Source organism: Xiphophorus maculatus, chromosome 4 (genome assembly GCF_002775205.1).
Source record: "Xiphophorus maculatus strain JP 163 A chromosome 4, X_maculatus-5.0-male, whole genome shotgun sequence".
NCBI classification, from domain to species: Eukaryota; Metazoa; Chordata; class Actinopteri; order Cyprinodontiformes; family Poeciliidae; genus Xiphophorus; species Xiphophorus maculatus.
The window spans coordinates 13,794,769-13,811,337 of record NC_036446.1 but is presented as its reverse complement, the minus strand read 5'-3'; the positions used below and the strand labels follow the sequence as shown (position 1 = coordinate 13,811,337).

The window sequence follows — 16,569 nt, the reverse complement described above, 5'->3', positions numbered from 1 at the left end:
TACTCTCCAGGATTCTCTTTCAGAATATATCAGGGTCAACTCATGCTCTTCTGGTATTACTGTGACTGAAATCTAAGCAGTTAAATCAAGGTCAGAAACAATAATTACTGGTTAACTTTACAGAAATTTGAGACATAAATGAACAAAAATCCCATTTGCTTTCCACAAAAGAAAGCAGATATATATTTTGCTACGGCTTTAATAATTATTTTACAGGCTCTAGGACAACATATTTGTTTAATTCACTAAATCTAAAACACACACTGTAGTCTTCTGCTCCCTTTCCCTCTTAAATGTGAATTTACACCCTTAGTATTCTGTAAAATTTTTGACAATCAACAAAATATACCAATCCTTCTTTTATATATTGTATTTTTTATCTGTTATCCAGTGTTCTCAGTGACTGCTGGGGATGGGCACCAAACCACGCAATATTAAACAGGTAAATGGGTATAGAATATCAATGTATTATTCTTTTTGGTAATTTGAATTGCAAATTAACTAAACTCTAAGTAAAATTCTAGATAATTTCAGTTCTTTGTCTCCTTTAAAAATATTTTACTTGATCATATTTTAACTGAATTACAAAGAAAAACAAACAGAGACATTTCACATCAAAGTTTTAAGACGACGCTAAATTTTGATTTTTTTTCTTTCCATATTTCAATTGTTTCTGACAGGATGAGCGAGTATCATGACTTTAGGCATGTTTCCGAGGTCAGAGACAGTCATATATTCACAATACAGGCACACACACACACAAACACATGCAGATAATGGTACACACATACACCATAACATGATCTGACAGGGACCCTACAGTATGTGTCTGAGCGCAGGGACTGGCTGTCTGTCAAACACACCAACAGTTCAAGGCCAATACTGCTGCAGATATTAGATGTGTGACATTATCCTTTGGACATTTGCTGTCAGAGCAAGTGTGTTTGCGACTGCATGTGCTTACACACTTGGGTGTATAAAACCAGTCGTCTGCCTTTTCATTTCGTGGCAATAAGCCTAACAGGGTATTGTCAGTAAACATGAGAGCAGTTTGCATCATTGCTCTGCCACATCAATAAACAAAATCATGTAAATCTAAATGATATTGTTTTTCATGGCTCCTTAGAAATACATTTATACAACACTTGCAATCTCAAATAAAAACTAAACACCATAACCATTTACAATTTAACAGATTTTCAGATGCAATAATTTGTAATACAGCACATTACAAATAAGGATTAAAATGTTATTAGATTGCTCAGCAAATCGTTTTCCTCTGCAAAGATTTTGTTAATGGTCACTGAGCGTGCTTAAACTAATTACTTTTACATGCTCTAAAAATATACTGGTTTAACAAACAATTCAGAAGAATTACCTTAGAATTATACACAAAGTCATCACAACATTCAAAGCAGCTTTATTGCAATATGTTCATTATCATAAGTAATGTTACGCTCTGAAGAAATAGGACTATTTATTGTTTTAGCTACATGTAATATTTGTGTGGTTACATTGTGATAAAAAGGACATTGGCATGTAATTCCAATGCAGCAGAGAAACTTAAAAATACATTAAAAATTCATAATATCACATTTGGATTGCACTGCTGTGCTTTATGGTGAGCTTGCAGGACTGGTTTTATTCCCGTATTACCTACAGCACTGCGGATCTAGTTTAACATAAGGGTTAACACTGCTTCTTCCGGGTGAAAATGCTTGGCTAAGTGTCTCACAGGGTTGGACAAAATGATTCTTAACCACTCACTGAATCACATTTGATTTAATATACAGTTAACATATGGACATACATCATTTTCCTTGGTTTGCTTTGGTTTCTTTCTTCAAACTTGGATTTATCTTGTCGGAGCTGAATTTTGAAAAGCATCAAGTCAAGTCACAGTGAGGGAAGTAAATACTATAATATCACATCTAAAATCCTCTTGAGGAATAAGTCTCATCAACATATCACTCAAAAAGCATTTTATGATACGTAACACCAAAGACCTCTCTCAAGAACTTTGCAACCTTTTTCTTGCGAAGCAGGCTGATGGAAATGGTTACAGATGTTTCAAAACATCTCAGTGATGAACTAAAAACCAAAGGGACCATAAGTTGGAACAGCGAAGAGATTCATTTTACCACAAACAAGCCAGACACTCTTTGCAATATTTTGGACAGAGGAATCACTGATTCCAATAAAATAATAAATAATGCATTCAACAACCTCTATGCATATTCACCACACAAAACTTAGTTGCATTGCAAGTTTGTTTTTATGTTTGCTGTGAATCAATGGATTTTTTTACTAAATATAAAATACAATAACTGGTCAATATTTTGTTCAAAGTTATTATAATTAGGGCTATAAAACTTTTTTTTGAATAAGAAGTTTTAGATGAGGCAGGTACTATTGCTAAGGTCTTTCCAGTGATGCCTGACATTTAGAAATTGGTCAAATTAAAAAAACAAACAAATTTTTAAACAATTTTCCACAAATTGTTGTGAAAAAAAAAACTATTTTACCAAGCACTGTCAGGTGAAATCACTCAATCAGATTTATTCATATATTGTGCACAATACAGAGAGCTTGTAGGACAATCAATAATGAAGCAGGTCTGGGTGCATTTTGTCTCTTTGCAACATCCTTTTTAAGTTTAATTGGTACGGGTATTGTTTCATTATTTTAGCACATCTAAAGTTTTTTGTAGGTGTGGAGTTTCTCCACGAAGCACAGAGAGTTTGACTGAAAAGTCTCTCAATATTCAGTGCTCGTCACTTCAGCATAAAATACCATTTAATGTTGTTAAAATGAACTGCACTCAGTAAAAGTTCTTCCAGGTAAAGAGCATGCTTGCGATGTTCAAAGTGCTCTTGAATGTACTAACTTGTAATCTGTTTGCACGTTTGTCTGCACTTCTTTTGGCTGCCATTTTCTTTCTACTGAGCACAGCTTTCAATATAATAAAATGGGAGGATTTCTTTTTCTATTGATATCACAAATTAATGGATTCCTTGATGCTGAAGACATTTATAGACATGTTATTTGACATTTGCATAAATTTCATAGCATTTGACTGCTTTCCAGCTTAAATTGATTTATTTGCATTTTTGCAAGTTGCTTTGGTGCTAACATTTAATACTAAGAATATTTTTAAAACTTTCTTTTTCTTAGTACATATTGTTTCTCTTTCAGAGGTGCATTTGTTTAATTTTAAACAATATCTAATAAAACAAATAACCCCCCCAAAAATTACAATTATTTATTTCTATTTATACTTCTTTACAGATTTATATCTAAGGTAATCTTCTAAGATTGTTAACATTTTTCTTCTAATTACAAAATATGTTAGCAAGCCTTTAGCCAGAGCCATGACTTGAATCTGGTGATCTGTCATTAAAGGTTTTCCCATTAGTTATTAAGAATGGTATAAATTATTACAACATGCCATTTAAAATAAAGTTAATGACAAAATTTCTTGTTTTTTCCAGTATTGATACTCTTTATAGGTAGTTTGATTATGTTAAATCTAAACCTATAAAGAGGTACAAATAATTTGGTGCCAACAGCTTTGACATCTGCAACACACCTAAAGAAATAAAAACTTGTTTCAGTGAGAATCATGTTACAACTTACTTCTGCAGATGGGTCTGTGGTCGCTCCAAGCAGCCAGGGTGTCAGTGACCCGTTGACAAGTGATACTTTTAGATCCTTGCAGTACATAGCTGTCATCGCAGCTGAACTGGACGCTCGAGCCGACCCTAGAAACAACATCAACAACATGTTAAAATGAGTGTGAGTGAGAAAAAGCGTGAGATTTCAGGCTTTACAAAATCACTGTGAGGAAGATAGAAGTTTTTCCATAATTGGTAGATTGAGATTTCAAGCCACCTTTTCCAGGTTTTCTTATTAGTTTTTTTTTGTGTTTGAATCCTATTCAGTAAACTTCTCGAGGTTTTTGTCTCTTCGCTTTCCTACTATTGATCCACAGTGATCTCTGCCAGAAAGGCAGAGGTGGAAGTGAAAGTTTGTATGGGACCTTTTGTGTGTATCTTAATGTCTCAACCCTGATGATGCACTACAGTCGGTCACTTTACCAAAAAGTCATAACACACACTATGATTTACGATGATCTAAGCTAACACATAAATACACACCCCCATAAACTTTAACAAGTGAGACACAGGCACATGGGATTTAATAACCTCTCTAACTGGCATCTCAATAAATTTTATAAACAATTAAAATGTTAGTCAAAAAAAGTTTCGCTTGGCCTGAGAACAATTTCAGGAAATAGAGTACAAATGAAATGTCTACCTTTCGTGTACAAGTGTGAAAAAAAAATCTAATTCAGCTACTTCTGATGTTAAGCAGATACAAGGTAAAGGAAGATTATCATTTTACAATCACTTCTGCTTAAATAAAATAATGTCTATGTTTGCTGATTAGATAACAGGCACCGAGGGGTGACTCACTGTACTTGCCGAACAATTTTTTTAGTGGCTAGACTCTCGGATAAGAACCTTCCCCTGCAGTTCTTTGTGTGTAGCCCCTGCTTGACTGGACCCTGGAGAGAGGAACTGGGACATGAAAGCAGCCCTGGAGTTTGACCTGAGGCTGTAGCACAGCACAAGCAGCATGTGAACACATTGAAGCAAGGTTGCCTGAATACCCCAGTGTTACTAGACAGTTTTCTACAAACTAATAAATACGTAATAGTACTACAAATCATGTAGTATAAGAAATGGCAGATATTTACTTTTGATCCAATGGTTTTTGTAGGATCGGTTTCTGTGTATTTGTTATCAATATTTGAATAGCACTCATTGGATCCAGTCAAGGCGTAACAAAAAAAAACAACACAATTGCGAATTCTTCTACACAGTTTGCAGACCTGGATTTGAGCCTGAAATTTTCTTTTGTGTCATCAGTCTGGTTAAAAAGTCAAGCTCTCTCCACAGAGACTTGTCTTGGAGCCTCTGCTGTGCTCAGCCACTACTGTACTGAAATATGAATTGTTGTTGTTGTTGTTGGATGTCTCAGAACATTTGGTGACAACAACTCACACTATTTGGTAGAAGTACTTTAAAGCAGGAGGAGGAGGATTTTACCATAATCTCAACTGCATTAAATGTAATTACATTCAATGCTCAATCACAATATTGAATATTTTTCTTTACTGTTTCCTGTAAAACTGGCAGGCTAGATGAGGACAGCAAAGATCAAGTAAACAAATCTTCCAACTGGATTACCAAAACATGTGTAATCCATGAATACAGTCTTTATAAAATAGTGACAATAGGATGGATATTGTCAAAACAAGAAGCATTGTTAAGTTTAACTCAAACCATGTAGGGGGAAAAGCAGGTTTGTGAAAATAAAGTGCTCTGATCTGGTGAGATCAGAATTTTATTTTAATACCCAGATACAAAAAAAGAGTAGCGAAAAACTAACAATATATATTGTCTTAATCACACCATCCCCTTGTTAGAAGAGGTTAGGGAGAGCATCATGCAGCATGTTGTGAAAAGCTGGTCAGAGCTGACAGGAGAATAATGAAAGAAAACCTGACATAGGCTGCAAATGACTTGGCAGTGGGATGAAGTTTACAATCCAGCAGGACAACGACTCCAAAAATAGAGCCAGAGCTGCAACAGAAAGGTTCTGATCAAAGGATATTCCTATAATAGTCAAAGTTCAGACTTAAATCTATTTGAGAGTCTGTGGCAAGACTTGAAAATTGATGTTCACAGATGCTCTCCATCCAGTCTGATTGAATTAAATTTCAGCCTTATGATGTGCAAAGCTTGTCGGAACATAGTCTAAAAGACTTGCAGCTCCAACTGTGAATACAAATAGACACACTCCTCGCAAGATGTTTTATCTATTTGTAAAAAAAAAAAATAATACTTGGAAATCATGAATCCCCTTTTTTCACCTTAACAATATTACGGTGCTCTGTGTGGAGTTCATCACATAAAATTTCACTGAAGTCTTAAACTTGTGGTCAAATTGTTGCAAAATGTGAAAAATGTTAAAGTATATTAAAAATTTGGGAAATTTATATTTCCATGTACATCAATATTAAAATTACCATATTTTTTGGACTGAAGGTGCACATAAAATCCCTATATTTGCAAAAAAAAAAATCAGCATTTCGCATTATATTTTGGTGCACCTTATGTATGAACAGTGTACCGTATGTTTTATTACGACTTTGGTAAGAGACAAAACCACTCTTGATTGTCGAAGCATAATCGCTGCTTGTCAGAAACCTCGTGGGGTCAGCTTTCTGTGCTGTCTAGACAGACTTGTTTTGGGGTGGTGAACCACTTCTCAACTGTCGTCCGAGCTTTCACGAAGGCCGGAATCATCAATGAACAGCCAAGCAACAGCAATGAGACTGAATCGGATGATGATGAAAGGGATCTGGGCTTGCCTGATGCCGTATCGCCCAACTGTTAAATTCCGACACTGAAGATGAGGAATTCGATGGATTTGTAGAAGATGAATGATTGAAAAAGTGAGTGTACTTTTTTGTGTAATATTGACATTTATTGTTGATGATTTGAATAAAGTCTGACCTATCCGACTACCGTAATTTGTTTCGATTTATGCGCCTTATAATCCGGTGCGTCTTATATATGAAAATAGATCTGTTCACTGATACTGCGTCTATAGTCCGAAAAATATGATACATGTTGAGAATTTTTTTTATGTCATTAAATACAGCTGTCATAATTTATTTACTCATTCTAACTTGTGAGCATTGATATTTGAAAATGTTGAAATGTCATGGCTATGTGAAGTAAAAGATTATCTCGGCTCGAGGATCTAATTTGCTCCCTGCTCCTCTAAAAGAAGGAGGCACCATTCAAAAGCATCAAATAGTTGCTGTTGTTAATGTTAATAAACTTTTCAGCTTTCACCAGCATAAAATTGTTATTCTTTCTCAGTTCAATGTCAGCAGGCTTCTCTGATCTTCAGTCTTCAGACCATATCCCTGGTTTACTGGCACGCTCAGTGTTGTGGTCTGTTTTTATTAGCTCCTCGCACCGCTTGAAACCAAAACTCTGACAGTGTAAAAAGAAAACAGTGAATCTTTATCTGAATCTCCTGCTGTAGTTTAGGCTTTATGTTGTTTTGAACAAAATCAGATATTATGAGATAAGAGGCTAGACAGACTTTGGATCAGCATGCTACCCTAACAACATAAGAATGTTAATTGGGTACATGTAACAAAGTAAAGTAAGGTCCACCTTCGACCCAACAAGCCTACCTTACCACTTTGTTTACATCTGTTTGTTAATTGCAGACAATTATTTGCTTTTCTTTAGGTGACACAAACCAACCATCAAAAGACTTGTCTGACTAACATGCAGCAGATCTTTTTTTTAAAAAGATTTAAAAGGCTAAAAATATAAATTAAATCAAAGGTTCTTTAAGCCTCGGTGGTTATATCACATATCCCACATCTAAAAGCTAGTGCTATAACAACAACACGTCCCCGGCAAACCTTGATTATTTTTATAACACTTCAGTCTCCATTGGTTTGTTTGTGTGGGTGGTAACAATTTTACGTGGGTGGCAAATGGCACAGGATGTAGATTTTGCCTGCAGAACATTGCAGAGTGAACAGAGTAATTAATTTTACCTGCCAGTGGTCAAAGCACCCGTTTTCTTACATTTTAATGATTTCATTACCAACTTCAGGTTAATACATGGACTCTACTCCAGTGTAATGTTGGAGACTGGAATGATCTTTGGCCAGTGAGTCGAACTAGCCATGTAGCTCTGAAACGCATAGAGAAAATGAACTTACTGGAAGACTGAACCCATCCTTTTGCCATTTTCAGGAACTCCAGGATCTGGACAAACGTCACCAGCAAGGCCACTCTGGCTCACTGAAAAAAAAGAGAATGTTATCAGGAAATACAACAAGACTTTACAGAACAATTGATTTCAAATATTTAATCAATATGAATACAGGCAACTCTAAACAATACATCAGTTTGGGAAGAAAATCAAGACATAACACAATTCTCAGTCTCAGGAAAGAAGAGAGGGAAGTTGAGAAAGTGGAAGCAGGAGAAGTAAGAGGAAAAGAAAGGGATAAATAGTTTTAATTTGACAATAAGGATCCAGAATAGTATACATACTGAATTTGCAGACTACATTAACTGTTATAGCCAAAGGGAAATGATACAGCAATATTATTGAGCTACCTTTTTTTTTCAAATAGGTTGTCCCAATCAGTGCAATTGTTTTGTCCACTTATATTTATGATCCATTTTTATTCTTAGACATACACATAATGGGAAAATATTATTTTACAAGGTACAGAATATAAAAAATTTGAAGCTAAATGGCCTTGAGTAAAAAAGTGATAGCCCCCTGAACCTAATAACTGGTTGTGCCACCCTTAGCAGCAAAAACCGCAATCAAGCATTTGCAATAACTCGCACTGAGTCTTTTACAGTAATCCTGGCCAACTGCCCACTCATCTTTGCAGAATTGTTTGAATTCTGCCAGGTGGTCAAGCCCTAGCATCTCAATTCAGATCAAGACTTTGACTAGGTCACTGCAAAGCATTCATTCTGTTTTTCTTCAGCCATTCAGAGATGGGTTAGAGCCCCAGTTTGTTTCAGCTTGAGGTCACAAACAGATGGCCAGACATTCCTTTTCATTCCAGGTCCTGAAGTGTTGGCAGCGGGGAGTCAATCACTTTTTCACACAGAGCCATGTAGATTGTTTTCCTCCTTAATATTAAGCTCCTGCATTTAAACACATCATTTTGTGTTAACTTGTGTTGCCTTTGACTAATGTGGTGTAGTGCTAACCCTTCTAAAACACTAAACATTTAATTTGATAATACGTCAGAGAGAAGAAACATCTAGTTTCAGTTGTAAATAGTTTCAAGTATAGTTTTGAACATCACATCAATCCATCCATCCATCTTCTAACACCCTTGTCCCTAGTTGGGTCGGGAGGGGTGCTCCAGCGAAGGTTTGGGGCGAGAGGCTGGGTCACCCTGGACAGGTCGCCAGTCTGTCGCAGCATCACATCAATGTCTAATGATATTTTGATTTGATTAGACATTATTGGTAAATGTCAAGTTATCAGCACTTTTTCTCTATAATTTTCCCTTTTCCTTGCTTTGCATAGTAGCAAACTACCTTAGGCTGATTCACTTTACAATGAAATCAATGAGCATTACAACTAGGGCCTGATTTGAGAATGTTTTCTAAGATCATTCATGAAGTAAAAATGATCTCTTTGCTAGTATATGCTGTAGCATGCTCATACTTTCATAAGTTATTAAGTTATTTAGTGGTTTCAAACTTCAGCTTTCAAAATGTTAATATTGTGCCTTCAGCATCTTGCTTCAAAGTTTTATTAAGCAACATACTGTTAGCATTTTTTTTTAATGGGAAGTAACTCTTGTGCAGCTTAAATAATCTAGGGTGACAATGACACAAAGGCTTAATAGAAGCAATGCAAAATTAATTTTATAAAGGCTTTGCATAAAATCAAAATGACAGACTAAACTTTTAAGTTATCTGCAGAGATTTGAGCGTGAGAATGCTTCTCACTCCTTGGTGCAGTGTATCATTTTCTCTTTGAATCATCAATCTGCTTAGAGGAAGTTTTAAAATGGCACAAATGCAAAACACATGATAAATTGTATCTATCTTATATTCAGAATATTGCATTGGTTTTCGAGCAGCTGGAAGCACCTGCGGCATGCTGAACATGGAATGTGAATGTAAATTAGACCAGACAACTTGACAGAAACCAGTTTAGACCAGTTCTGTCGTAATGGAACTCTCTGGATGAATAATATTGGTTAGAAAGTCACAAAAATTTAAAGGGAAAGGCTTGCTCAAAAGACAGCACGTAAGTACAAAGGAGGGAAAAAAAACATATCCTGGAGGGCTTTAAATATAACCCGAGGAAAGAGAAACATCTAGCCTTTTTGGGCTTCCCTTTTTCTTTCTACCTGTCCTTTCCTATATCATTTCTCCCATTTCTTTCCTCTTTCTACTTCTGCATTCTCAGTAAGCTCAGCCTGCTTCTTCGTCTCACACACATTAGCTGTAATTTACAAAGGGAAGCCGAAGTTTTGCGTATCCCAGCATAAAAGATGGATGAATGATTTGCTGTGTTTGTGTGACTGCATTTCCTGTGTGTGCTCTGGGCTTTGTGCGTGTATACACATTGTGTGTGCATGTTTGCGTGAGATATGATGCAAACAGAACAAGCTGTCTTTTTGCTCGACTGTGTTTTTGATGTTCTGTCCAAAAATCATCACACAAACATTCAAATGCACACTTTCTCTTTCAGTATCTCTCAGTGCGCTCATTCCATCTCCCGCCCATGTTCAAATGGCATTCATTGGCATCAAACACAAGGTTTATATTGCAGAAACAAATCCAGCTCATGAAAACAACATGAGATTGTTACAGGAAAAAGATGACAAATATGACTTTTGGGTTGATGTCAAAACTGCTCACGCTGACTTAATCCCATATTTGCACTTAAAAGACTATTCATCATTTAAACACAAGCTTATGATGCACGGCGTCATTTCAATATCATCAAAGTGTCTTCAGCAAACGTTTCATCTCTGAAAGTCAACTTTTTAGGAATTTGTGAAATATTTTTTCTCTGTGGTGACTATCTGTGCTGACCCTGCTTTTTAGAGATTTACCTCATTAAATCACTGACCTCCTGCGATATGCGCAAATTATTCAGAATGCAGCTTGGGTATAATATACTGAGGTAAACCTTTGCACCAGTGGTGCGCTGTGCAAGCTCCTCCTTCCTGCTAGTAACTTCACTCATTTTTGAGTCAGCCCAAAGTCACTGACAACAGAAATAGTTTGTTATTGTGGTACCGACAATACCAACCTAATAAAGTTGTAGATGGGTGTATGTATACTGTATGTGTGTATCATGCTTCTAAAGTTTTAAAAAGTAACAAAGAAGAAAATGTATGTTGTTGTCTTTTGGGTTGATGTCTCCTTGAGTTTTAGCGCTGTCAATCAAAATCTGCTGATTTTGATTGCTCATCAATCGCTCATCCTCCCCCATGATGCTTGCTACGCTGCAGCTAGCATAGTCTGTTATGAATCCTCACTCTAGTTAGCATGGCCACCAATAATGGCAGACAAACGGTTTTCCTGTAACAGTAAGCTGTTTCTCTGCCATTAGTGCATGAGTTGATCGACAGTGCCAAGCCCCATCTCATGGCTCTGATTGGTTGTTTTTGGTCTGGAGCTGTGAATTTCTTCAGATGGTAACAGCAGCACAAGGAGGAAGTGGAGGAGATCAATCTTTTCACAGATTATCTGTCTCATACCGTCATGACATGGTGGCAGTTTTCACAAGTAAAAACACTTTCTTTATAGAAGCGACAGACTGCAGCTTTAACCCTAATAAAATAAGCTGAATTTGAAACTGTGAGTAATGGAAGAAGTAAAGAAAGGGGTGTGTTTGCGTGTGTGTGTTTGTGATCAAATAAGGTTTTCAAGGTAAGAGCTTTCCAGGTACTCTTAAGGTGCCCGTTGGATGAAGAGAGCAATGTGTGAAGTGTGGTAAGATCATATGCTTTCCTCTGCTGACTTCTTCTTGCTGCCTCTTATCCATTTTCCCTCTCTGTTCTTCACCTTCTCGTTGTTCAAAAGGTCAATCTACCTTAGAGATGAAGTATGTAGCCATGTATTTACCACATGCGTTGTGTGTATTTAAGACAGGATCACTATAATATTCTAATGCCAAAGAGAACTTATCTTGCGAGGCTTTTCTTACAAGGCTCTACCTGGGATGTTGTTTGATCTTGTAATTTTTAATTTGAAGTGGTCATTCATTTAAGTAGACTGTAGAGCGGCACCATGTTGCCTGAGTACCCTGAAGAAGACCCTCATTATAAATCACACTCTCACAGTGATGATTCATTATAGCTCTAGGTCATTGTCTGGAGAGTAAAAATCCTTAATCATAATCTTTCAGCCTCTCTAATTATGAAACATCCACACAATGAGATAACATTCCTGTTAAGGAAGGTAAGAACAAAAGAAGTTGCTTTTAAATTAAATATGTTATATTATCTTACTGTTCAGTCTTTTATTTTAATGCTGCTACATTACATTGCATTTTAGTCCTGCTTGGGACTCTACCAATTAAAATTTTGAAGGATTTTTTCATAAAAGGTCCTTTTTAAACATATAGCTCTCTTTGTGCTTATATCAAACTGTTCTTTAATACAAGTAAGAGGCTGTTGGAGACATTCTTTTAGATTATGATTCATAAGCACTCAATTCTCTAGACAGATAAAACTCATTACTATCATCTTGTGTTTCTTTATAATGATTATGCATTGCACAAAGACTGTAAAGTTTCCACTGTAGAGTTATTATGTTGCCACTGGGAGAGACGCGCCACACAAAAAGTGGTGCTCAAAGACCAGTTCAAAATCAGAAGTTGACCTGACTTTAAGCCTTATTGAATTTGCATGGAATATGCTCTGGTAATCTCACCATACCAATATGTAAGCCTTGTTAGCTTTGGGATCCATTCTCAAAGCCACATAATTTTTTATTATTGTACAAAGTTAAATTAAAGCTTAATGATTCCCCAGGTTACTCAGTTAACTGACATTATCACTTTTTTCAGATCCACATAATGATTATAGATAAGAAAGCACGATCGTTATTAGACAAGTGGAGTAAGACTTAAGTTGCTTTAGAGAAGGACATATGCAGTAAAATCTGGACCAATAGGTGCCCTACATCTCATAGACCTCATGGGTGTATTATATTTCATGTAATATGAATATTACCTTGTAAAACACCATAAAATCAGATAATAAAGCATATAAATAATGGTATATTGTGTTTTATGTATTGTATTTGTGTACTGTTCTTCACCCAAAAGTTTGAAAATGACATAACAGTTATAAACATGAAAACAAACAATAAGGAAGGTGAAAATGAATCGCAGCAAAGTTTATTTATTCAGGTTACTAAAAAATGTGTCTAAGGCAAGCAAATAGAAGAGAATTTTTCAAAATATAAATGTTGCGTAAACAGCTAAAATGGGGTATTTAGTTTTTAATAAAACAGTGTGTGATTACATATTTGTTTGCATTAGACTGCCTGAATTTTGAAGTGCTTGTCCTAGACATTTGAAGCATTAATGCAAATAATATTAAGCTGTGACTTAAGCTATGCATGTGTCTCATAGTTCATCCACTGAATCAATTTATGTGTATGTAAAATATGAGTGAACAAAATAGGCATTTTGGTTTTGCACTGAGAATACGTTTATCTGTATTTGTCTACTTAAAGTAAAACTCTAGCATTACTGTCTTTCCTTTTTTCATAAGTGCATTTGTTGCTTATTAAAATGTAATCAAAGGCTACATGAAAACTTCATGTAGTTTTCATGTCTGGTTTTGGTAGCTGGCATGGAGCTACTGAAAAGCAGGAATTTTGACAGTTCAGTTTATTTTCTGATTGAGAAAAACGTAATACTTCTTGCTCTAGCACAAATAATAAAAAAATATAAAATGGCTCCTAATTCTTATCTCAAAGAAGGTCAACTTCTCTGAAAAATAGATGAAATCTCAGGCTCTGCCACATGAAAAATGAATGCACCTTGTGTTCTTTCCTGCACACTGTGTGTGTGTGTGTGTGTGTGTGTGTGTGTGTGTGTGTGTGTGTGTGTGTGTGTGTGTGTGTGTGTGTGTGTGTGTGTGTGTGTGTGTGTGTGTGTGTGTGTGTGTGTGTGTGTGTGTGTGTGTGTGTGCATGTTGCCAGGTCTGTTTTGAATTAAGTTTTTAAGAGTATCCAATATCACACATAATACTAGCGATAATAGAGTACTTACAGACAGCATTTTTGTGACTGGAGTCTTTACTGGGCATCATCTTTACCCCTCTGGACTTCAACTCTATGGCTTTCTTCACTGCAGAGACAAGAAAAAAAGGGGGTTATATGGTTAATTATAAATCATTCTCCATTAAACTTTAATTGCTGTACGTCTTTTCCTACACCACTTTTCTTTACCCCCAGGGTGCCATTTGTTACATTTCACCAATGTGTAATAATCCCGTTTTATGATCAATGTCATATCTAGCATACAGTTTATTCTTTGGTGGCAAAATGTGAAAAGTATAATATCAAAATCAATTAAAAAACAAGGAAAAGTCAGGAGAAAAAGTAGGAAAGGAGCGTCATTAAAATTTATTCCATCTATTTTATCTTAAGTGGCACCGCTGCAGAGGATAACGGAAAAAATCTGTGTAACAACCACACTACATTCCACTGAGATACAGGCTTGGCATGAAAACACATCTCACTCTCTCTTCCTTGCTCTCACTCTCGCTCTTTGTTTTGTACACACACACACGCACACACACACGCCGACATAAAGAGAGCACCAATGGCAAGAGCAACAGACCAATAACTAAGAAAAAGAGATAGATAGATAGAAAGGGAGAGAGAGAGAGCATAAAGAGAACAAGCCTAGAAAGGACATCAGTTAGCCTGAAAGACAGACAGGATTTGGTTCATCTGGTTGCATGCGATAGGTGTAGCCAATTAAACCTGAACAGGAACATGCACTTTTGAATGCTAATGCCAAACAATACTGCTATTACATAACAATAAAAAGGCTAGCAAGGCTGATTTAGGACATCCAGACTTCATTTAATGTTCTCAACACAGAGGAATTAATTTAACCAGAATATGCCACGCTTTATTATTTTTTTCAAATGTTAAAGTTGGCATGCAATAATGTCAAAACCACAACGGATAGCCCCAATCTGTATTTCCTTTCTATTTTATTTATTTATTTAATTTGCATTTTTGTCGCACTTCAGTGCTTCAGAACATCATACAAATTTAAATATTAGTAAAAACAAAATACAGTTTTTAATTATGGTGTTTATTCTTAAGGGTAGAAAAAGCCAAGCATATTATCTAAACCAAGGAGCTGTCTGTTTTAACAAATATGTACAAAACTGTTTTTTAAATAAAAGTTACATACTGCAGCTGTAAAAGATATTCCTTTATATATACTTTGAATAATACTATAGTCAAATCATGTCAGAGAAGTTTTTAATAGTGTGTAATTAAAAATAAATTCATGTTTATTTAAACTGACCTTAAAAATAGACACTGGTGTTTTTATGGTAACAAAAAGGTTACTACAGCACATCTGAAAGAAAACCTGCCACATGTGTGAAGGATGTAATGCAACAGATTGGTAAATCTTCTGCTGTTAAAGTTTAAGACTTGCTAATGGCATTTGGATTAAGCACATAGTAGAATAAAATGAAATTCATAATACAGCATACCGTCAATATACAGTACATTTTCTAACATAATTATTTGTAGTTCTTAATATTAAAATGTTTTTATTTTTTTAAAGATTACATTTTTGTACTTGTCATGAGTCGCGGGAGTGGTGGTGGAGGCAGACGCTGAGACTCAGGTAGGAGTGAGATGAGATGATGTTTTAACGATGAAGAATAATCCAGAAATAAAAAAATACAAAGTCCAGGCAGCACAGAGGAGCGGAGGCAAAAGCTCTCTACAAGTGGCAACATGAAACTGGACAAACACCACGAGGAACAAAGAACACAGGTGGGGTTAAATACACAGAGGGTAACCAAGGAGACAAGAAACACCTGAGAACAATCAAGGGGAGACAGGACAACACGAAGACTCAGAGACCCAGAAACTCAAAACAAACACAGAGAAGGAACAGATCCTGACAGTACTCCTGTCCTTGCACACCAAGAAGTTCAAAAATCGACATCAGAAAAAATGAAGAAAGTTTAATATACCTTGATACTGAGCACTAAATCCTTTTCTTCTATGATTGCTGTCCGAGGTGAAATGTATCCGAAGCCAGTTTTTATTCGATATCACTGGTGAGGGAAGAGTTGTACCTGTCATCCTGGAAGAATACAAATAGAATAATATAGAATTAAAAACAAAGCAAAATCCCTTGTGGTCAACAGATGCAAAGTTAAAATTAATTTAATTAATATCTGGAATTATGCAGACTTTAGTGAAAGACTAAGTTGTCAGAATACAGAATAATATGAGAAAAAGGAAAACAAAACCCTAAAAAACAAGCATTTCCACTTAATCCACTTCTTGGTCACAAAAGCACAGTCCTTATATTCTGCAATGTATAGAGAATATGTCATTGTTGTGCAGCTTGGTTCATCCATTTTCTATAATGGTGAATTAACATGCAAAAGCTTAGACAGAAGAATAAACCATCCTTAAAGGTAAGGTTGGAAGCTAAGAGGTCTTAGTTTGAATGAAAGACCATTTTCAAATATTTCAACTCTTGGTACAAAGGAAAGCACACAGAGTGCAGGAAAATGGTTGGAGGAAAGAACTGCCATGTAATTACAGATTGCAGCATTATAGATCTGGGAAGTATCGACTACTGCTGTGAAAAATGTTCTCAATTTGTATGCTTCACAAACAGCAGGAGACCGTAATCAGGATGCAGAACAGAAAAGGGAATTCTGTCACATGAAAGTCC

At 35.8% G+C, this 16,569-nt stretch overlaps 1 protein-coding gene across 4 annotated transcripts in view; it reads right to left on the bottom strand.

The window, feature by feature from the left end:
• csmd1 (CUB and Sushi multiple domains 1) overlaps positions 1–16,569 on the bottom strand; it is a 413,944-nt gene that overhangs the window by 168,811 nt on the left and 228,564 nt on the right. For all 4 annotated transcript variants that reach the window (XM_023332533.1, XM_023332535.1, XM_023332534.1 and 1 more), the window contains exons 6-9: positions 15,854–15,966; positions 13,891–13,968; positions 7,823–7,904; positions 3,637–3,761 (exon numbers count right to left, since the gene is read on the bottom strand). In XM_023332533.1, coding sequence (XP_023188301.1) covers positions 3,637–3,761; positions 7,823–7,904; positions 13,891–13,968; positions 15,854–15,966 — 398 coding nt within the window. The remainder of the gene's footprint in view (positions 1–3,636; positions 3,762–7,822; positions 7,905–13,890; positions 13,969–15,853; positions 15,967–16,569) is intronic.